Source organism: Sapajus apella, unplaced genomic scaffold, assembly GCF_009761245.1.
Source record: "Sapajus apella isolate SASKATOON/1434 unplaced genomic scaffold, GSC_monkey_1.0 scaffold53, whole genome shotgun sequence".
NCBI classification, from domain to species: domain Eukaryota; kingdom Metazoa; phylum Chordata; class Mammalia; order Primates; family Cebidae; genus Sapajus; species Sapajus apella.
The window spans coordinates 12,877,203-12,900,217 of NW_022436993.1; the positions used below are offsets into that span (position 1 = coordinate 12,877,203).

Genomic DNA, 23,015 nt, shown 5'->3' on the forward strand with positions numbered 1-23,015 from the left:
TGAGACAGAGTCTCACTCTGTCACCCAGGCTGGAGTGCAGTGGCGTGGTCTCGGCTCACTGCAACCTCTGCCTCACAGGTTCAAGCAAGTCTCCTGCCTCAGCCTCCCTAGTAGCTAGGATTAGAGGCCTGCATCACCACGCCTCACTAATTTTTGTATTTTTTTTAGTAGAGACGAGCTTTTGCCATGTTGGCCAGGCTGGTCTTTAAGAACTGCTGACCTCAGGTAGTCCGCCCACCTTGGTCTCCCAAAGTGCTGGGATTACAGGTGTGAGCCACTGCCGCCGGCCTCTGTCTGTTGTTAAATTGCTTATAGATGCCGGGCGCGGTGGCTCAAGCCTGTAATCCCAGCACTGTGGGAGGCCGAGGCAGGTGGATCACGAGGTCAAGAGATCGAGACCATCCTGGTCAACATGGTGAAACCCCGTCTCTACTAAAAATACAAAAAATTAGCTGGGCATGGTGGCACGTGCCTGTAATCCCAGCGACTCAGGAGGCTGGGGCAGGAGAATTGCCTGAACCCAGGAGGCGGAGGTTGCGGTGAGCCGAGATCGCGCCATTGCACTCCAGCCTGGGTAACAAGGGTGAAACTCTGTCTCAAAAAAAAAAAAAAAAAATTGCTTATAGCTGTCAAGGCCAGTGCCTCCCTCCTGCCCACATTTGGGCAAGCTGACAAAAAGGCCTCTGCCTGCCTTAGCACTGTGGTGAAGTTTAAACCAGGCGTACCCAGGCCCACCCTGCACCACACTGGAAAGGGCTGCTTGCTCCTACTCTCTCTCAAGCCACAGGAAACACTTCTGTCCCCAGCTTAGGGACACTGCCCTCCCCGAAAGTGCTGTCATGACAGAGGCTCTCTTCTCATCCTCTCTGTGTGTGCTTGGTATCATCCTCCTCAATACCTGACCTTTGATTGGGAAGGGGGTTTGTTTCCCTCTGCAGAGCAGTCACAACAGCAAGGCTGTTCCCCTTGTCTCTGGCATTTGGCTGGAAGTTGCTACTAGTCACCCTGGCTGGCAGTCAGGAAGGAAAGCTGGAAGAGAAACAGAGGAGAGCAGAGACAAACTGGAATGCACAATGGCCCGCTGAGCCTGGCAGGACAGACGGAAACCCCCTTCTGTCTCCCACTTCCTCCAGCCTCAATAGCACGGGTCTCCTGCTTTGGCTCTGAGGCACATGGACCTGCCCCAGAACTCAGACAAGCTTCACAGAGGCGCACCTAGCAGAAGCTGGCATTGCTGCGGCCCTGCCCAAGTCTCTGAGTTAAGTCAGAAGGTCAACAGTGTTCATGAGCTGGTACCATTTCTGGTGCCCTTCAGAGCACTAAAAGTAGCCTGCTAGTTCACGTCTGCTGTCTGAATGTTTCTTTTGGGCAACATGGAAAGGGTTTCTAGCAGATAATTCCAGCATAGATGAGTTGGCATAGTACAAGGCCACCGCAGAATCAGGGCGAGAAATAGGAAATCAGCAGTTGCCACTGGAGAGCTTAACATGCTCCTCCCAGATGCTGTCACAAAAGAATGCAGTGATATTGGAGATCAGAAATACAGGGACAGCTAAAATCTTCCCAGACACATGGAAACTAAATGGGCACAATAACTAACCCTTAGGTTAAAAAGGAAATTGTACAATAAAGAAGACATAATATATAGAACTGATGTGGCCAGGTTTGGGGGCTCACGTGTTAATCCTAGCACTTCAGGAGGCCAGGGTGGGAAGATCATGTGAATCTAGGAGTTTGAAACTGGCCTTAGCAACACAGGAAGGCCTCACGTCTTTAAAAAAAAAAACAACCTTAAAAATTAGCCTGGTATGGTAGTTTGTGCCTGTAGTCCCTGCCACTCAGAAGGCTGAGGCAGAAAAATTACTTGAGCTGAGAAGTTTGAGGATACAGCAAGCCGTGATTGCACCACCGCACTCCAGGCTGGCTAACACAGAGCGTGTCTCAAAAAAATTTAAAAAGGAGGCTGGGCGCTGTGGCTCATGCCTGTAATCCCAGCACTTTGGGAGGCCGAGGCGGGCGGATGACGATGTTAGGAGTTCAAGACCAGCCTGGCCAACATGGTGAAACCCTGTGTCTACTAAAAATACAAAAATTAGCCAGGCATGGTGGCAGGCGTCTGTAATACCAGCTACTGAGGAGGCTGAGGCAGGAGAATCACTTCAACCCAGCAGGTGGAGATTGCGGTGAGCCGATATGGCACCGTTGCACTCTAGCCTGGCTGACAGAGCAAGACTCCATCTCGATGGCAGGGAGGGGAAGGAGCTGATGGACAGTGGAAATGTGGCGTGTCAGAATGTGTGAAACACAGCTAAATTTGCTCTTGAAGGAAAATTGATAGCATTAAATAGATATATTAGAAAAGAGGCTGGGTGCGGTGGCTCACGCCTGTAATCCCAGTGCTTCGGGAGGCCGAGGCAGGCGGATCACCTGAGGTCAGGAGTTTGAGACCAGCTTGGCCAATATGGCGAAACCTTATCTCTACTAAAAATAGAAAAATTTGCCAGGCATGGTGGTGGTCACCTGTAGTCCCAGCTGTTTGGTATGCTGAGGCAGGAAATTTGTTTGAATCTGGGAGGTGGAGGTTGCAGCGAGCTGAGATTACGCCACTGCATCCCAGCCTGGAAGACAGAGTGAGATTCCATCTCAAAAGGCCAAAAATAAATGAAAGAAATCTTCAATCAGTCAGATTGAATTGGAAGAACAAAGCAAACCTAAGGAAAGAAAGAATAAAGATAAAAGCAGTGGTTTAAGGTATACAGACTAACAGCTACAGTAGAAAATAAAAGAGGATTGACAAAATTAAAAGTGGGTTCTGGAAAGAAAGAACAATTTCTGCCAAGATTGATTTTGATTTTTTTTTTTTTTTTTTTTTTGAGATGGAGTGTCCCTCTGTCACCCAGCCTGGAGTACAGTGGTGTGATCTCAGCTCACTGCAACCTCTACCTCCTGGGTTCAAGTGATTCTTCTGACTCAGCCTCCCAAGTAGCTAGGATTAAAGGTGCCCACCATCACACCTGGCTAATTTTTGTAATTTTAGTAGAGACGAAGTTTTACCACATTGGCCAGGCTGGTCTCGAACTCCTGACCTCAAGTGATCTGCCATCCTTGATCTCCCCAAGTGCTGGGATTACAGGTGTGAGCCACTGTGCTTGGCCTGACTTTTTTTTTTTTTTTTTTTAAAAACAAAAATGCATATAACAGTACAGAAGAATACAAAGGAACAATGACTACTAACATCAGCAATCCCATTTTTTCACAAAATTAAATATGCTAGTATATTTGATAATTTAGACAAAGTAGATAAATATCTGGAAAAATGGAAAAATAGAAAAATACAAAGTTGAGGCAAGAAGAGTAGGTAACTTGAGTACATCAGTAACTATTAAAGAAATGTAAACAAGGGTCAGGTGTTGGAGACTCATGCCTGTTGTCCCAGCACTTTGGGAGGCCGAGGTGGGCCGATGATCTGAGGTCAGGACTTTGAGACCAGCCTGGCCAACTTGGTGGAATCCCATCTCTACTAAAAATACAAAAATTAGCCGGGCACCTGTAATCCCAGCCACTCAGGAGCCTGAGGCAGGCGAATCACTTGAACCCGGGAGGCAGAGGTTGCTGTGAGCCGAGATCGTGCCCCTGCACTTCAGCCTGGGTGACAAACAAAGAAATGTAAACAATTATCAAGGATTTTATTTTTAAAAAAGCCTCTGGTCCAGATGGTTTTATAGGTGCATTTTACCAAATGTTTAAGAAAGAAATAATCCATATATTAGATGAGTTGTTGTAGGAAATAATAAAAAGATAAGCAGCTTAACTTTGGTAGCCAAAGAGATGACGGACATACCTATAATCCCAGCACTTTGGGAGGCCAAGTGCTGGAAGGACTGCTTGAACCCAGGAGTTTGAGACCAGCCTGGATAACATAGTGAGACCACATCTCTACAAAAATTAAAAAATTAGGCATGGAAGCACATGCTTATAGTCCCAGCTACTAGGGAGGCTGAGGTGGGAGGATCAGATTGAGCCCAAGAGTCCAAGGCTGCAGTGAGCTATGTTCGTGCCACTGAATTCCAGCCTGGGAGACAGCGAGACCATATCTCAAAAACAGTCAACATGAAAAAAGCCATTTCATACATGAACATGTGAGAATCCTTATGAAGATAATAACTGAATCTAGCAGTATTAAATAGTGAATCATGAATAAGATGTTTTATTGCAGAAATAGAAAAATATTTTAACATCCAAACCTTAGACACTGTAAATTTTGGGACATTAGTGGACTAAAAAGTTGAAAAATCACATTGATCCATTCATCAGATACTTACTGAATGTCTCTAATGTGCTAATCTCTGTTCTGGTGATGGGGGGAAATACACCAGTGAGAGTTCTGCAGCACTTAGAATGGGTACATGAGGCTAGGTAGGGTGGCTCATGCCTGTAATCCCAGCACTTTGGAAGGACAAGGTGGGTGGATCACCTTAGGTCAGGAGCCTGGCCAATAGGACAAAACCCCGTGTCTACTAAAAATATAAAAAATTAGCCTTGCGTAATCCCAGGTGCCTGTCACCTCAGCTACTCGGGAGGCTGAGGCAGGAGAATTGCATGTACCTGGGAGGCGGTGATTGCAGTGAGCCAAGATCACACCACTGCACTCCAGCCTGAGCCACAGATCGAGACTCGGTCTAAAAAAAGAACCAGTGTACGAGGCATCCTTGTCACGGACCCATTCTGAGGCACAAACCTATTTATACACAGGACACATGGCCACGCTTTTTTACAAAGACTCAAAATTCAGAGGGAGAGGGGAATGGTAGTGGTAGGGCTGGGGAGATGAAGGAGGAAAAATGAATTCATGGAAATAGAATTGTTGTATCAAAGGATTATACGCGTTTTTTTTTTTTTTTTTGAGACGGAGTTGCCCAGGCTGGAGTGCAATGGCCTGATCTCGGCTCACTGCAACCTCCACCTCCTAGATTCAAGTGATTCTCCTGCCTCAGCCTCAAGAGTAACTGGGATTACAGGCATATGCCACCCTGCCCGGCTAACTTTTATTTTTAGTAGAATCAGGGTTTCTGCATGTTGGTCAGGCTGGTCTTGAACTCCTGGCCTCAGGCGATCCACCTGCCTGGGCTTCCCAAAGTGCTGGGCTTACAGGCACTTTGGGAGGCCACCACGCCCGGCTCAGATTATATGCATTTATAAAGCATTTACTACATATTGCCAAATCTGCCTCATGACATGTATTGTTTTTGCTTTACCATTTTTTCCAACTGTTAAAATATTGATTACGACATAATCAGAATTGTTTGTGTAGACAGTCTGAAATTTCTTTTTGCCCTGATTCCGTGTTTCAGACGTCAAAGACATAGAAAGCCATGAAAAACTATTATATACATGATCTCTTATTTTATTTTTACAGATGTCTATTGAAATCGAAACTCCTACCCAGATATCTTTAGTGGATGAAGCATCAGGAGAGGTAACTAAATATTAAATATTGATTTTTTAAAAATGTGCTAAAATGATTATCTTCCTCTTTGACTTTGCAGTCAAATGCTCTACCCTTCAGCTACACCTTTAATCTTTCTCTTTGATTTTGAATACTCCTTTAACCATAAATAAAAGTCTAGTAATTGAGTGGGGTTTTAGAGGCAAAAAGAATCCATTTGTGATTGTCTAAGTCCATTTGGGCTGTACTCACAAAACTACCATAGACTGAATGGCTTATACAACAGACACTTAACCGCTCAGGGTTCTACAGCCTAGAAGTCCAAGATCCAGGCTCCTGCAGAGAGGGTCCACTTCCTGGTTTTTTACTTTTTTTGTGAGACGGTCTCACTCTGTAGTCCAGACTGGAGTACAATGGCAAGATCTTGGCTCACTGCAATCTCCACCTCCCTGGTTCAGGTGATTCTCCTGCTTCACCCTCTCTAGTAGCTGGGATTACAGGTGCCCACCACTGCAACCAGTGCCCAGTCATTATTTTTAGTAGATAGGGGGTTTTACCATGTTGGCTAGACTGGTCTTGAACTCCTGATCTGAAGTGATCTGCCCACCTTGGCCTCCCAAAGTGCTAGGATTACAGGCATGAGTCACTGTGCCCAGCCACTTGCTGGTTCTTAGATGCTGTCTTTGTTCTGTGTCCTCCCATAGTCAAGGGGCAAACAAACTCCCTTGGGCTTGTTTGGTAAAGGCAGTGATGTCGTCACATGGCAGTGATGACATTCACTCTACCCTCAACAACTAATCACTTCCTACAAGCCTCCTAATAAAAACACTTTGGGGGTTAGGATTTCAACACAGGAATTTTTGGGAGGGAAAAGAACGTTCACTTCTTAACAGAGATATGTTTATTTCCTGTATTGTAAAGGATTGGGCATGGTTTATTTTTTGTCACATTTGTTCCTTATTACGTGCTTATGATGAGAACCGTGGTTGTTATTACTACATGATGTCATTGTCACATTTACTGAGTTTATTATAATGTTCAGAATTTAAAATGGTGACTAATATTTTTGCAGCAAATTCACGTATATTGTAATTTTTTTCTGAACCCTTATTCAAAACAGGGGCACTGCCAAATGGAAAGCATTTATTTCTCATTAAATTTTGAAGTAGTACTTTTGTGAATGTATGCTTTTAATAGTAAGTAGGACTATAGACATGCTCCCTGCCCCTTTTAAAAAAATCTTACAGCTAGTAGGTATTTTTCTATTTTGGTAAATATTTGTTTGGTAGCTTGATTATAGCACACTGCTTTGCCGTGTTTAACTTTGAGGGTGTCTTGTGTAGTTTGAATGTGATCTGAACAGAAACTGACCTTTTCAGAGATTTCTTCTTTGGATAAGATCAGACAGGTGAAGTTGATGTATTTCTCTCATCAGATTATCCTGAGGGAGGATACAGAGCCAGTTTAGGGAGGATTAAAAAGGGGGAAAAAAAAGGATAGATGACCTTTGTAAATATCATCCTGGACTGCTTTTCTGGGGAATAGTGTGATTGGCTTCTGGCCTTGTCACAATCAGGGGTATTGGTGAAAGGCATTCCCCAAGCTAGGGGGCCGACAGCAGGCAAGCTTTTGAGCAGTCTTGCCCCGACTCTGATTTTTTGTGTTTCTTCATGTGTGCCATGGCTTTTGTGCCTTGTTTATCCAGCTCCAACCAGGGGGAGAGCCATTTGAAAGGGTCCCCCATAATGAACGAAGACTTCCATGAGGGTTCACTGTCATTGAGCAGCAACCTGTTGTGTGCAGAGCTCTCCTGACTTACGAATGGCTGGAGAGGCAGTAGTGCCCGCAGGCTCTGCCCTTGCGGGACAGTATGACGGGCACTGTAAATCGGGACCAGGCCATGCCTAGGCTTTAAACTTCTTTTTTTTTTTTTTTTTGTGACTGAGTCTCACTCTGTCACCCAGACTGGAGTACAGTGGTGCGATCTCGGCTCACTGCAATCTCACCTTCTGGGTTCAAGTGATTCTCTTGCCTCAGCCTCCCGAGTAGCTTGGGGTACAGGTGCCCACCACCATGCCCAGCTAATTTTTGTATTTTTAGTAGAGGCAGGGTTTCACCATATTGGCCAGACTGGTCTTGAACTCCTGACCTTAAGGGATTTGCTTGCCTCGGCCTCCCAAAGCGCTAGAATTATAGGTGTAAGCCACTGCACCAGGCCCAGGCTTTAAAAATTGTTAAATAGCTTTATTGAAATGGAAGTCAGAGTCACAGACTTGTGTATCCATCACCATAGTCAATTTCAGAATATTTTCAGCACCCCAAAGGAAAAATCCTGTACCAACTGGAATCACTCCCTATTTTCTCCTTCCCCAACCCCTGGCAACCACGACCGTATTTGATTCGCTCTCTCCATGGGTTCACCTATCCTGGATATTTCCTATGAGTGGAATCATATAACATGTTCATTTCATAACTTGCTTCTTTCACCAAGGATGTTTTCAAGGGTCATCCCCATTGTAGCATGTGTCAGTTCTTTTTATGGCCAAATAATATTTCATTGTATGGCTAGGCCACATTTTGCTGATTCATTCTTCGGTTGATAGACATTTGAACTGGCTCCACCTTTTGGCTAGTGTGAAGAATGCTGCTGTGAACACTAATGCACACATTTTTGTGTAGCCATCGGTTTTCATTTCTCTTGGTCCTATAACTAGTGGTGAAATTAGTCTTATGGCAACTATTAGAGTGGACAAGGATTCCACTTTTTTTCTAGGACTTGGAAAGTGAGGAAATTGGGAGAAAAGGCACATTCTTAGAGGTACATAAATGTGTTCTCTGAAGGAGGGCTTTGTTGAGGTAGGTCCTATGATCACTGCTTCCATTACTATTTTTTCTCTATTTTCTTTTTAGAAGGAAGAGATTGTCGTGACTCTTTTACCAGCTGGTCACTGTCCGGGATCAGTTATGTAAGGGGGCTCATTTATTTTGTTATTTTATTATATGCGGATACATACTGTATTTGTAGAAATAAATTTTTAGGGTCTAAAATTAATAGGGGTCTGGGTGCAATGGCTCATGTCTCTAATCCCAGTGCTTTGGGAGGCTGAGGTGGGAGGACTGCTTGAGCTTAGGAGTTGGAGGCTGCAGTGAGCCAGTCATGTCAGTGTACTGCAGCCTGGGCAGCAGACTGAGACCCTGTCTTTAAAATAATAATAATAATATATTTAGGAAGATTTGATTATTTTTCTAGCCATTTAAAATACATTTGTTCCCAAATTGAGCTAGGGGACTGAGGTGAAGATCAGATTTGAAACATGATTTTCTTATAAAGTGAAAGTCTTCATGGCCAGGCATGGTGACTCATGCCTGTAATCCTAGTACTTTGGGAGGCTGAGACAGGTGCATCGTTTGAGGTCAAGAGTTCAAGACCAGCCTGGCCAACATGGTGAAACCTTGTCTTTACAAAATATGTAAACATTAGCTGGGTGTGGTGGCATGCCCCCATAGTCCCCGTTACTCGGAAGGCTGAGGCAGAGAATTGCTTGAACCCAGAAGGCAGAGGTTGCAGTGAGCCAAGACTGTGTCACTGCATTCCAGCCTGGGGGACAGGGCAAGACGCTTGTAAATAAATAAATAAGTGGAAGTCTTCAGCAGCTCTTTCCCCAGTGACCTTGTAGTTTATCATCACATGGATTTTTCTCTCCATAAGCAAGAATGATGTCAACATATAATTGAAAGTGCTAACATATCACAGGGAACATCTGTTACAAGCTAGATAGCATCTCCATTCTGTTATTGTTTTCTACCCAAGGGAAGAGGTAGCAGCCAAGTGCCTGATATGGTTCTAATTACCAAGAGATTCTAATTATCGTGGGATTCCATTACTGTTGTACCATAATGGCTATGTTTGCAGGAATCATTTACTATGCATCTCGCATGTATTTGCTTTATTGGGATTTTATATGAGACTCAGAAGTCACTAAGATATATTTCCTTTTCAGGTTTTTATTTCAGGGCAATAATGGAACTGTCTTGTACACAGGAGACTTCAGATTGGCAAAAGGAGAAGCTGCTAGAATGGAGCTTCTGCACTCCGGGGGCAGGTACTGGGCTTCGTACAGTTCTTTTTTTCTTTTTGAGTCGGAGTCTTGCTCTGTCACCTAGGCTGGAGTGCAGTGGCACGATCTCAGCTCACTGCAGCCTCTGCCTACAGAGAGTTGAAGTGATTCTCCTGCCGCAGCCTCCCAAGTAGCTGGGTTTATAGGCGTGTGCCACCATACCTAGCTAATTTTGTATTTTTAGTAGAGTTGGGGTTTCGCCATGTTGGCCAGGCTTGTCTTGAACTCCTGACTCAGGTGATCTTTCTGCCTTGGCCTCTCAAAGTGCTGGGATTACAGGCATGAGCCACCATACCCAGTCAAAACAATAAAACTTTAAACTATTCAGTCCTACCCTCAAGAACTGTACAAGGGGCCAAGAATTGTTTTGACCAGCCTGGGCAACATGGCAAAACACCGTCTTTACTAAAAATACAAAATTAACCAGGCATGGTGGTGTACTCCTATAGTCCCAGCTACTTGGGAGGCTGAGGCAGGAGAATTGCTTGAACCTGGGAGGTGGAGGTTGCAGTGAGCTGAGGTCTTGCCACTGCGCTCCAGAGTGGATGACAGAGTGAAACCCTGTTTAAAAAAAGTTGTTCTTTTCCCATTAAACAGAAACCTTTGTTTCTATTAAAAATCAAACTTGATTATAATATTTGTAATAGTAGAACAAATTTTTCTCCTCGAAGTGGGGTCATGGGATGTTCTCTGTGTTGATTAGGGTAGTAGTTACAATGAGTTTGTCAAAATTCAGTAGATCATGTATTCAATAGCTTTGTAATTTTTTTTGTGTGGAAATCACTTCCCAACAATATTAACAAAAAAATTCCAAAAGGAATGGAACACCCTGTAAAATAGCTGAGAGTTTAAATGTTACACATAATTGGCAAGGTGTGGTAGCCAACGCCTGTAATCCCTGCAGTTTGGGAGGCTGAGGTGGGTGGATCACTTGAAGTCAGGAGTTTGAGACCAGCATGGTCAACACATTGAATGCCTGTCCCTACTAAAAATTAGAAAAATTAGCCAGGTGTGGTGGCATACACCTGTGATCCCAGCTACTTGGGAGGTTGAGATAGGAAAATCGCTTGAACCGAGGAGGCAGAGGTTGCAGTGAGCTGAGGTGGTGCCACTGAACTTCAGCCTGAGCAACAGAGGGAGACTCCATCTCCCCCACCCCCCCAAAAAAAAGTTTATACATAATTTATGTCACATTGGATGGCTAACATCAATTACTTTTTTCTTTTCAGAGTCAAAGATATCCAAAGTGTTTATTTAGATACTACTTTCTTCGATCCAAGATTTTTCCAAATTCCAAGTCGGGTAAGTCTGCTTGGAGAAAGAGGATGATAATCTGGGTATGCCAGTGTTTTCAGTAGGAAGTTTGTAGGGTGACAGGCCAGATCCTAATTGTCCCCATTGGTGTGAGTATCAGTGAATGTTGGGAAGGAAAAGGCTATGTGTGGCTCTCCATCTGTTAAATGTCTCTTTAAAATCCTGTCTAGGAGGAGTGTTTAAGTGGAATCTTGGAGCTGGTTGGAAGCTGGATCACTCGGAGCCCGTACCATGTTGTGTGGCTGAACTGCAAAGCAGCTTATGGCTATGAATACTTATTCACCAACCTTAGTGAAGAATTTGGAGTCCAGGTATGGCGACTGTTCGACTATTCATTCATTTTTTTTCTGAGATGGAGTCTTGCTTTTTCACCCAGGCTGTAGTGTAATGACACAATCTTGGCTCACTGTAACTTCCGCCTCCCAGTTTCAAGCGATTCTCCTGCCTCGGCCTCTGGAGTAGCTGGGATTATTAGAGGTGTGCGCCACCACACCTGGTTAATTTTTGTATTTTTAGTAGAGATGGTGTTTCGTCATGTTGGCCATGGTGGTCTTGAACTTCTGACCTCAAGTGATCTGCCTGCTTCGGCTTCCCTAAGTGCTGGGATTATAGGCCTGAGCCACTACTCCCAGCCTGTTCATTGTTTTCTCTTGCTCCCTTCCATCTTCCCAGCTTCACCTCTTCTCTCCCTCGTTGCCCCCTAAATAACTGCAAACAGTGACAGATGGAAGCACCCTATCAAGATGTATCTGCAGCAGAGGTTGGCGGCTCCTCTGAAGTGGTAGATCATCTTAGTTTACTCACATCCTCGTGGAGAAAATGGACAGAAACCCAAACGGCTTACAAGGGCTTTTCGTGAAATGCCCCATAGACAAAGTATTCTTCCCAAACTTTGGGTCATGAAATAAATTTAGCGATTGTGACCAGCATTGAAAACAAATTTGAACAAGGAGATATGGGAGAGTATTGTTTACAGTACATGCTCCTCTGTGTGTGCCTTTAAGGGTAGATGATTATTTTTTTTTTTTTAGGCTGTCCTGTTCTTTCACCCAGGCTGGAGTGCAGTGGTGCGACCTTGGCTCACTGCAATCTCTGCCTCCGGGGTTCAAGCGATTTTCTTGCCTCAGCCTCCCAAGCAGGTGTGATTACAGGCATGCGCATCATGGCCAGCTAATTTTTATATTTTTAGTAGAGATGGGGTTTCACCATGTTGGCTAGGCTGGTCTTGAACTCCTGACCTCAAGTGATCTGCCCACGTCGGCCTCCCAAAGTGCTGGATTATAGGCGTGAACCACTGTGCCTGGCCAAGGGCAGATGATTCTTGATTGTTTTTGTCTGCATGGATTACTGCTATGTTCCTAGCATTTAGAATAAAGCTCAACACATAGTAGGTGTACAAGGAATATTAATTGAATTTCTCTTGAAGGACTGTAGGACAATATTAGCATCATTAAATGACATCCAGGAGCTGAGTCTCCGTAATTTTCTGTTGCCATCAGTGATGGCAGTGACCCTGGCCAGCTGGCCTTGTGCCTGTTTAACATCCCGGCAGAATACCAGTATGCACTGAAATAGCGAAAAACTGCTTTTCCAGAATGAAGAGAGAGCTAGTTCACTAACTGTTTTGTCCAGAGTAATTAACCTTGAACAGTTTATAGGAAATACACTGCAAATAATTTGTATATGCATATTATTTTCCTTAGGTTCATGTGGATAAGCTAGACATGTTTAGGAACATGCCTGACATCCTTCATCATCTCACAACGGACCGCAGCACTCAGATCCACGCATGCCGCCATCCCAACGTATGTGTGTAAATGATTTCTCTTGCATTGTTTGTGTGATCTGTGAAAACGAAGAAAGGTCAAGAGTTCCATTTATAGGCTTCTGACATTACAAATGTAAAACCGGAGGCTACAATCCTAAGTTGTCAGCTCAAGGCCATGCAACTCTATTACCGTATTCCATTACCGTACTTCTCCTAACTAGTAAATAGACACAGATCCTTATAGTCTTCCAGTGAAATCTATTCATACATGTTTGATAATTCAAATTTATTTGTAAGTCAAATCCATAATAGGTTATAGCTTATAACTTAAAGAAACATTTGTGCTATTTATATATGTGTGTATTTATTTATTTAGAGACATTCTTGCTCTGTTGCCCAGGCTGGAGTGCAGTGGCCCAGTCTTGGCTGACTGCAGCCTCAGTCTCCTAGGTTCAAGTGAGTCTCCTGCCTCAGCCTCTTGAGTAGCTGGGACTACAGGCATGTACCACCATTACTGGCTAATTTTTGTAATTTTATTTATGTATCTATTATTTATTTATTTATTTTTGAGATGGAGTCTTGCGTTATTGCCTAGGCTAGCTGAGTGCCATCTTGGCTCACTGCAAACTCTGCCTCTTGGGTTCAGGCGATTCTCCTGCCTCAGCCTCCCAAGTAGCTGGCATTACAGGTATGGGCCACCACACCCGGCTAATTTTGTATTTTTAGTAGAGATGGGGTTTCTCCATGTTGGTCAGGCTGGTCTTAAACTCCCGACCTCAGCTGATCCGCCCACCCCGGCCTCCCAAAGTGCTGGGATTACAGGTGTGAGCCACTGCAACTGGCCTGATTTTTGTAATTTTAGTTGAGACACAGTTTCACCATGCTTGCCAGGTTGGTCTTGACCTCTTGACCTTAAGTGATCTGCCCTCCTCGGCCTCCTGGAGTGTTGGGATTACAGGCGTGAGCCACTGCGCCCATCCCGTGTTATTCAGTTTTGAGACTGGTGACATGAGCATGTTTATAAGCTTTACTTTTCTTCTACTTATTTGAGATAAATATATACACATAACATTTTTTACACTTTAAAATAGTTTCATGTACTGATGGTTCTATTTGAAATGGATGTTTCCAGTTTCTTTGCAACTCACATGTCTTTTGTTTTCCAATGCCAACACAGAACCTCCTTCTATTGTCCAACAGCGGGTACAAGACATTCACTTGGAATTTGCTTTAAAAAATCTTTTTTACAACTCAAATTATTAAGGCTAGGCTGGGCGAGGTGGCTCACACCCGTAGTCCCAGCACTTTGGGAGGCCAAGGCAGGCATATTGCCTGGGGTCGAGAGTTCGAGACCAGCCTGACCAACGTGGAGAATGCCCGTCTCTATTAAAAATACAAAATTAGACAGGTGTGGTGGCGCATGCCTGTAATCCCAGCTACTGGGGTGGCTGAGGCAGGAGAAGTGCTTGAACCCGGGAGGTGGAGGTTGTGGTGAGCTGAGATGGTGCCATTGCACTCCAGCCTGGGCAACGAGAGTGAAACTCCATTTCAAAAAAATAAAAATAAATAAATAATAAAATTATTAAGGCTAATTAGTGATCTTTAAATGCAGTGGTTTGAGTGATCATTATTTTTCTCTAAGTTTTAAAATACCTTAGCATTAAATCCTGTGTAATATTTTTAGTATACACTGTATTTGTTCATTTAGCTCACTATTCTGGTAGTAGTAATGGTTCATTCAGCCAGAAGCCTACAGTTGCTTAGCCCTTATGATAAAGCATAATTTCAAACAAGAAAGAATTCTGATCCACAGCCTGGAATGTTTTCCTTTAGGCCATTGTGAGAGCTGCAATATAAATTAATATCACTGGTAAGCTGCATATTCTAACTTGCATTCAGGTATTTATTTCTTCATTGTGTGTGTGTATGCTTATATAAATACATGTATATATTCACATATGCACACACATATCCAGTGGATTCTTGGATGGATAAAATGCAGATATGAAACAGAAACCGGCAGGCTGCAGTGAGTCACGCCTATAATCCCTGCACTTTGAGAGGCCGAAGCAGGTGGATCACTTGAGGTCAGGAGTTTGAGACCTGGCCAATGTGGCAAAACCCTGTCTCTACTAAAAATACAAAAATTAGCCAGGCGTGGTGGTGTGCGCCTGTAGTCCCAGCTACTTGGGAGGCTGAGGCAGGAGAATTGCTTGAACCTGGGAGGTGGAAGTTGCAGTGAGCCGATAGTACATCACTGCACTTCAGTGTGGATAACAGAGCAAGCCTCTGCCTCAAAAAACAAAACAAAACCCATAAACCTGGGCAGAGTGCAGTAGCTCACACCTGTAATCCCAGCACTTTGGGAGGCCAAGGCAGGCGGATCCTTGAGTCTAGGAGTTTGAGACTAGCCTGGGCAACATGTTGAAACCCCTGTCTACAAAAAATACAAAAAAATTTAGCTGGTCGTGGTGGTGCATGCCTGTAGTCCCAGATACTTGGGAGGCTAAGGTGGGAAAATCGCTTGAGTTTGGGAGGTGGACTTGCAGCGAGCCAAGATAGTGCCATTGCACTCCAGCCTGGGTGACAGTGAAAGCCCGTCTCAGGTAAATAAATAAAATGTAAACCTTTTTTTCTTTTTTCCATTGGACTCATAGTATTGGGCCCCTTGCCCCAAAAATCTTTCAATTGGCAAGTTTCTTTTTGCTGTGAATTTTGTCACATCCCACAAAGTAGCTTAATTAGTAATCCTTTGCTGTCATTGCTGCTTTCCCAGAGACGCCATTTCTAGCGGTTTAAGAGATTTGTTTTAGGTCACGTAGCCGTTAAGAATACTAACTGGTAGGTCGGAGCTCACAGAGTCCAGTCTTAACTCTCATCTCTGGCTTCCTAAGAAACAGCACCAAAGGCACCCCAAAGAAATTTGAGTGGGATAGAATGGTAATGGTTTGGAAGGTTCTGGATTTAAAAATAATGCCTTTGGAAAAGTTGTGCCATTATTTTTCAACCTTTTAAAAACATTTGTATTTGTTAGTTTTTTCCCTCCTAATATATTTTGAAGACTTTGTAATTTGAATTAATTTAGTTTAGACAGAGTCTTGCTCTGTCATTCCGGCTGAAGTGCAGTTGTGCAATCATGGCTCGCTGTAGCTTTGACCCCCTGAGCTCAAGTGATCTTCCTGACTCAGCCTCCTGAATAACTGGAATTACAGGTATACACCACTCGCCTGGGTAACTTTTAAGTTTTTTTGTAGAGACAGAATCCTACACTGAGGCTGAAAACTTTTTTTTTTTTTTTTAACTTTAAATTTTGTTTCTGAGATGGAGTTTCGCTCTTGTTGCCCAGGCTGGAGTGCAGTGGCATGATCTAGGCTCACTGTAACCTCAGCCTCCTGGGTTCAAGTGATTCTCTTGTACCAGCCTCCCAAGTAGCTGGGATTACAGGCATGTGCCACCATGCCTGGCTAATTTTGTATATTTAGTAGAGATGGGGTTTCAGCCTGTTGGTCATACTGGTCTCAAATCCTGATGTCAAGTAATCCACCTGCCTCAGCCTCCTGAAGTGCTGGAATTATAGGCATGAGCCACCGTGCCCAGCCCTGAAAACTTTTTAAACAGTAAAGTTGTAAGACTGTTAGGAGGGACTAGGTGCAGTGGCTTACATCTATAATCCCAGCAGTTTAAGGAAGCTGAGACGGGCAAATCTCTTGAGGTCAGGAGTTCGAGAGCAGCCTGGCCAACATGGTGGAAACCCTGTCTCTACTAAAAACACAGAATTTAGCTGGGCATTTTGGTGTGCACCTATTATTTTAGCTACTTGAGAGGGTGAGACATGAGAATTTCTTGAACCCAGGAGGCAGTGGTTGCAGTGAGCTGAGACGGCACCACTACACTCCAGCCTGAGCCACAGAACAAGACTCTGTCTCAAAAAAAAAAAAAAAAAAAGAGAAAGACAGACTGATATAAGGAACACCACAGACCCTTCATTTGGATTTACTAGGTTAACACTTTGCACCTCTCTTCCTTTCTCTGTTTGTAGAACCGTCTCTCCACTCCAGACCATTTGAGAGTAAAGTTATAGACTCCATGGTACTTCATGCCAAATCCTTCAGTCTATGTCTCTTGAGAATAAGAACATTCTCCCGTAAGACCATAATACAGTTCCCTTACTCAGGAAATTCAGTGTTATACAGTACTGGTAGCTGGCACGCAGTCCATGCTCACATTTCTCCAGTTCTTCCCATAGCCTGTGGAAATAGGGGAACAGGGGCATCCAGGATTTATTTGACGGTCACGCATTGCAGTCAGTCAGTCAGGCCTAAAGGGTAGAACCTTCTGCTTCTTTGTCCTCACATTGATGGTTTTGATGAGTCCAGTCCAGTTGTTTTACAGAATATTCCCCAATTTGGAATTATCTCATTGTTTCTTCATGTCTGTGTTGTTTTTTTTTTCATGTCTGGAAACTTTTAGACTTTTGAGACTCCGCGTACAACAGATTTGTAGAAAATATAGAACTGTTTTTCTGTGTTTTTAAAATCTTTTTTAGGCAGAGGAATATTTTCAGTGGAACAAATTACCCTGTGGAATTACTTCCAAAAATAGAATTCCGCTCCACACAATTAGCATTAAGCCATCTACCATGTGGTTTGGAGAAAGAACCAGAAAAACAAATGTAATTGTGAGGTAAGAAACCAATGTCATAGGTTTTCTGAGATAAACTTTGTTTTGAGTAAACTGTCTGATTTTATTTCATTTAGGCACGGTCTAGCCTAAGCCTAAGAATATAATTATTATAATTAATTTCTTAAATTAAAACTTTAAACTGAGGAGATGCTACTTCTAAACCAGTTGCATTCCCATCAGCTGGTATATTACTGAGGTTCCCTCTAGGTAGGCTGATGAGATGGTTGGAGACTGAGGGCATCTGAGTTCCTGGCTAAGAGTAAGAAACTGATGTCATAGAGAACAGAACCCTTGGTGAAGTAGAGGAGTGGCTATAACGATCACAATATTTTAGCAATGTTTCCTTAACTGTGGCCGTTCAGAATGTTGGCAGCAGGTTCCTCTGACCCTTCCTCCCTCTTTCTTTCTTTCTTCTGTTGTTCTTTTTGGAGACAGAGTCTCACTGTCGCCCAGGCTGGAGTGAAGTGGCACAATCTCAGCTCGCTAGAACCTCCACCTCCCGGTTCAAGCAATTCTCCTGCCTCAGCCTCCTTAGTAGCTGGGATTACAGGCGTGTGCTACCACCATGCCTGGCTAACTTTTTGTATTTTCAGTAGAGACAGAGTTTCACCATGTTGGCCAGGCTGGTCTTGAACTCCTGAGCTCAGGCAATCAGCCCACCTCGGCCTCCCAAAGTGCTGGGTTCCCAGGCGTGAGCCACTGCGCCTGGTCTACAACAGGTTTCCACATCTGGAAAAAGTTCCTGTTATCCCAAGAAGAAATTCCTGATTTAGGGAGATTTCAGGATATGTGCTCCCGAAGTGAGCCCGTTCGGGTGGTTTCATGCTAGAATAGCCTAATGAGAAGGGTGAAAGTTTAGAACTTGGTTTAGTTTTGTGCAGTGATCTTTTTACTTTGTTTTCATTTCCCTTTAGGACTGGAGAGAGTTCCTACAGAGCTTGTTTTTCTTTTCACTCCTCCTACAGTGAGGTAAGAGGATCCCATGTACTCATAACCCTTACTGTTCAGTGTTCTGCAGCCTTGGTGGTTGACAGTAGTCCCCTGACCCTCAGAAGCATCTGTTCCTATGTAAGTTTCATTTCCTTTTAGTTTTTTTCCCTAAATGTAGTTAATCCTCCTTATTCATGGATTCTGTCCTCCCCCCCACCGAGATGATGTTTCAGTCTGTCACCCAGGCTGGAGTGCAGTGGTGTGATCTCTGCTCACTGCAACCCCTGCCTCCTAGGTTCAAGTGATTCTCCTGCCTCAGCCTCCTGAGTAGTTGGGACTACAGGCACCCACCACCATGCCTAGCTAAAAGTTTTATAGTTTTATCAGAGACAGGGTTTCACCATGTTGGCCAGGCTGGTTTTGAAATCCTAACCTCAGGTAATCCGCCCATGTTGGCCTCCCAAAGTGCTGGGATTACAGGCATAAGCCACTGCGCCTGGCTTCATGGAGTCCATTTTTATGTGTTGGCCTACTCACTGAAACTGACCTGTAACCCCAGTATCAATATTTGTAGTGCTTTTGTGATCATTTGTGGACACCTGGAGAGTGGTAAAAAATTTGAGTCACCTGATGCACACATTCCCAGTTGAGGTCGAACAAGGCAACTCTCTGCCTTTTTCTTTGAGCTCTCATTCTGTCAACAAGTGTATTAGTCTGTTCTCCTTCTGCTCTAAAGACACCTAAGACTGGGTAATTTATAAAGGAAAGAGGTTTAATTGATTCACAGTTCTGCAGGGCTGTGGAAGCCTCAGGAAATTTACAATAATAGCAAACACATCCTTCTTCACATGCTGGAAGCAAGGAGAAATGCAGAGCAAAGGTGGGGGAAAGCCCCTTAAAAAGTCATCAGATCTCCTGAGAACTCCCTATCATTAGAACTTTATGCAGGTAGCAGCCCCTATGATTCAGTTACCTCCCAACGGGTCCCTCCTGTGACGTGAGGATGATGAAAACTACAGTTCAAGATGAGATTTGGCTGGGGGCACAGCCATACCGTATCGAAAGTATCCTTTTTGGCTGGGTGCAGTGGCTCACGCCTGTAATCCCAGCACTTTGGGAGGCTGAGGCGGGCAGATCACCTGAGGTCAGGAGTTTGTAACCAGCCTGACCAATATGGAGAAACCCCATCTCTACTAAAAGTACAAAATTAGCTGAGTGTGGTGGCATACGCCTATAATCCCAGCTACTTGGGAGGCTGAGGCAGGAGAATCGCTTGAACCCAGAAGGCGGAGGTTGTGGTGAGCCAAGATCGTGCCATTGCCCTCCAGCCTGGGCAATGAGAGTGAAATTCCATCTCAAAAAAAAGTGTCCTTTTTGTCATCTTTTAAGTGCCATGTTTTTCATATTTTTGTGCTTTTTGTTGGTGATCTTATTTAAAATGGTGACTAAGCATTATACTGAAGTTCTATCCAGTGTTCCTAAATGTGGAGAGACTGTCACGTGCCTTCTAGAGGAAATATGTATGTTAGATAGGCATGAGTTATAGGGCTACTGGCCATGAGTTCAAAGTTAATGAACCAAAGTATATGTTAAATGAGGTATCTTTCAACAGAAACACACATAAAACAAGGTTATATATTAATTGGCTGATGAAAACGATGTCAACAAAAGCTGGCAGGAACCCTGTATTTTCCCCAGCAGCAATGGTTCAGTATTTGCTAATTCACTATTTATGGAGACTATAGAGTGTAACTACTGTGAATAAAGAGAATTCGCTGTATTGATACCTCATTTTAAGGCAGGCATTTGATAAAAGGGAGTCAACTTGTGTAAGTTAGGGGGGTGCTCCTTTAATGTGTCTCTTATCTCCTTGGGGCCACTTCATCTCTGAAAAGTAGTAGTGAACCATTGCTGGTATAGGCTTGATTTTACTTATTTTATCCTTTACTCTCTTCAAAAGTCTCAGATTTCTACTAGCCTCAACTTTGTGCAAATCAAACAGGTGTTGGGCAGGCAGATAATGGCTTTTATTTGCATGCCTGCTCTGAAGGTACTAAAGCTATTATGAGAAATATCTAAAGAGTAGATCTTCCTGCTTTTCCCGTCTTAAAGTAGCCCTTTTATTTTTATGTAGAGTTACTGGCAGTTCTTCAGTTCCTGCGTCTTTCACTTCGGTGGGATACTAATAATTACATTGGGTCCTAGTTTGCCTTTCCATTTGCAGAAGGGGATAAAAGTCTTCGTGTTCTCATTATCAACTTAGTAATGTACGATTTTATTGACTGTTTCACCAGGTACCAAGCTAAGCACTTTACATGTGTAATCTCATTTATACTTTTAAATGAAGAATCTAAGATTAGAGACATTGGGTAACTTGACTGAGATCACAAGCTCACCAAGGTCTAATAAGAGACAAAGCTGAAGTTCCTCTAGGTTGTAGAGACACGTTGAGGAATAGAGAGTTCCTCTGTTTAGCATTCTGAACTTTGCAGAAAATCAAGGTATTCATGAAGGTTTTGCATGTAATTGTTTGTTTAGAGTTAATCACTGGGAGAGAAAGTCTACATGCAGCCTTTGAACCCCCACTGGCCACATAAGAATGGAACAGCTCCTTACTGAGAGAGCCAGAGAAGTGGGCGAGCACACAGCCTGCAGCAGCTCAGTGCCTTATGTGGAAACATCTTTCTCTGCTTCATACTTGATGTGTGTTCCTTTGTTCTGCTTAAGCCTGTGTGTCAGTGGCCCTTAGGCACACCTCAGCTGTCTGTATTTCAGACAGCATGGTGTGGGTTCCTTCCTGTGTGACAGGATAAGGGTGCTTGTAAGCAGGGTGCCCTATGTTGGTTGCAGGGAGGGACGCGCTGGTCACTGGGGACCAGTGCACATTGTTGGACTTGATCTTGTTTGGTCTGTTCTCAGTAAAGTGAAGCACTGTTTCAGTGCATGACTGCACTGTGTTTTCCTTGGTGACTCTGATACCAAGGTAACAGTGAGCAGTGTTTGGATCCTTCACTGGGATTGGTGACCAATGCCTGGTGTTGTGCCCAGTAAGAATGAACCATTTGAACGAATCGGGAACCTCAAAGGTGTAATTCTCTTGGCATCTTTAATGATTATTTGTAGGAGGAAATAAGTGCAATTCTTTTGTTGTTCTTTTTTAGAGATGGGGTCTGTGTTGCCCAGGCTGGCCTCAAATCCCTGGGCTTAAGCAATCCTACTGCCTCAGCCTTGAGAAGCTGGAACTAGACACGTACCACTGTGCCCAGCTAAGAAATGCAATTCTAAGACCTTGTTTTTTGTTTATATTATAGTTAATGCCCAGCTAAATTCTAACTCATTTGAAAGGGGATTTGTTAAACATAAGCAGCTGACCTTCTTGGAAAGGAAAGCAATATACTGGAAAAAAAAAAAAATACAGAATCTTTGTGTCCCATTAGTGATTCTCAGCTCTTACTGTGGATCAAAATCACCTGGGGAACATTTAAATTTACTGATTTCTAAGGCCACTAAGCATTCAGTGTTCAAGAGATCTTTGGAAGTAAGGCCTGGGAATTGGGTATTTTTTTTCCCCAAGAGGTCCCTGGTGACCCCACATGCAGCCAGTGCTGAGAACCACAGCCGTAAGAGTTCTGCTTCTCTTTCCCCAGCCTCCCGTTATCTCCCCTAACAACCCACTTTATCATTGTAGAGATTGTTGATCCATGGGATTTTCCTTTTTCTAGATTAAAGATTTCTTGAGCTACATCTGCCCTGTGAATGCTTATCCAAATGTCATTCCAGTTGGCACAACTATGGATAAAGTTGTCGAAATGTGAGTATTCATTGCTCATGGGACTTGTGTGTCTCCCTTTGTAGCTCTTGGCTAGGACACAAAGGAGAGTTTGCCTGAATGTTTACAAATCTAGAATCTGTTTGTTGGGACATTTCTGAACTGATACTTATTTCCATTTCTTCCTGTAGTGTTTCCTTTAGTTCACATTGTGGCAGAAGGTATAGGTAGTGTCGTCAGCTTCTCCTGGGTCGCAACCCAGCTCTGCCATTTACCAACAGTGCCACAGGAACGTGGCCAGATCACTTCTCTGAGCTAGTCCTTTTGAATCAGCAAAATAGGAATATCGGTGCCTACTTGTTGGGCTTCTCAAAAACGAAAGAGATAATAGAGGGAAATAAGAAAAGCACCTAGCAGCACACCAAGTAGATCATCAGGTGTCTACTGAATGGATAACTGAAAGCCAAAGGAGAGGTGCAATAGCATTATGGATATCTTTTATTACAGGGTTACCATTTTCTCACCTCTTCCTTGGATTTCATTTATTCATTCATGAACGGTTTTGTTTTGGTTTTTGAAACAGGGTCTCTCTCTCTCACCCAGGCTGGAGTACAGTGGGGTAATCTCTGCTCACTGTAACCTCCACCTCCTAGGTTCAAGCAATTCTCCTGCCTCATTTTCCCAAGTAGCTGGGACTACAGGTGTGTGCCACCACACTTGGCTAATTTTTGTATTTTTAGGAGAGATGGGGTTTTACCATGTTGGCTAGGCTGGTCTGAACTCCTGAACTCAAGTGATCAACACTCCCAAAGTGTTGGGATTACAGGCATGAGCCACTGCACCTGGCCCATCAATGATTTCTTTAGTGCCAGCCATATGGTGGGCATGGAGCTTGGGATCCAAGTTGCCTAAGACATACCCTGTCCTAGCACAGCTCCGGTCTCGTGGAGAGGTCGAGTGCAAAGGCAGGCATGCTGCACACAGCCT

General features: G+C 43.8%; 1 protein-coding gene across 11 annotated transcripts in view; it reads left to right on the forward strand.

Annotated features, from left to right (window-relative positions):
• DCLRE1C (DNA cross-link repair 1C) overlaps positions 1 to 23,015 on the forward strand; it is a 38,493-nt gene that overhangs the window by 7,630 nt on the left and 7,848 nt on the right. For 5 of the 11 annotated variants that reach the window (XM_032244002.1, XM_032244005.1, XM_032244003.1 and 2 more), the window contains 8 exons: positions 5,417 to 5,476; positions 9,448 to 9,549; positions 10,794 to 10,866; positions 11,049 to 11,189; positions 12,582 to 12,683; positions 17,193 to 17,329; positions 18,244 to 18,298; positions 21,982 to 22,070. In XM_032244002.1, the coding sequence (XP_032099893.1) occupies positions 5,460 to 5,476; positions 9,448 to 9,549; positions 10,794 to 10,866; positions 11,049 to 11,189; positions 12,582 to 12,683; positions 17,193 to 17,329; positions 18,244 to 18,298; positions 21,982 to 22,070 (716 nt within the window). In that variant the 5' untranslated portion in view covers positions 5,417 to 5,459. Of the gene's footprint in view, positions 1 to 5,416; positions 5,477 to 8,356; positions 8,413 to 9,447; positions 9,550 to 10,793; positions 10,867 to 11,048; positions 11,190 to 12,581; positions 12,684 to 17,192; positions 17,330 to 18,243; positions 18,299 to 21,981; positions 22,071 to 23,015 lie in introns of all 11 variants that reach the window. The other 6 variants (XM_032243996.1, XM_032243995.1, XM_032244000.1 and 3 more) reach the window with 3 other exon arrangements.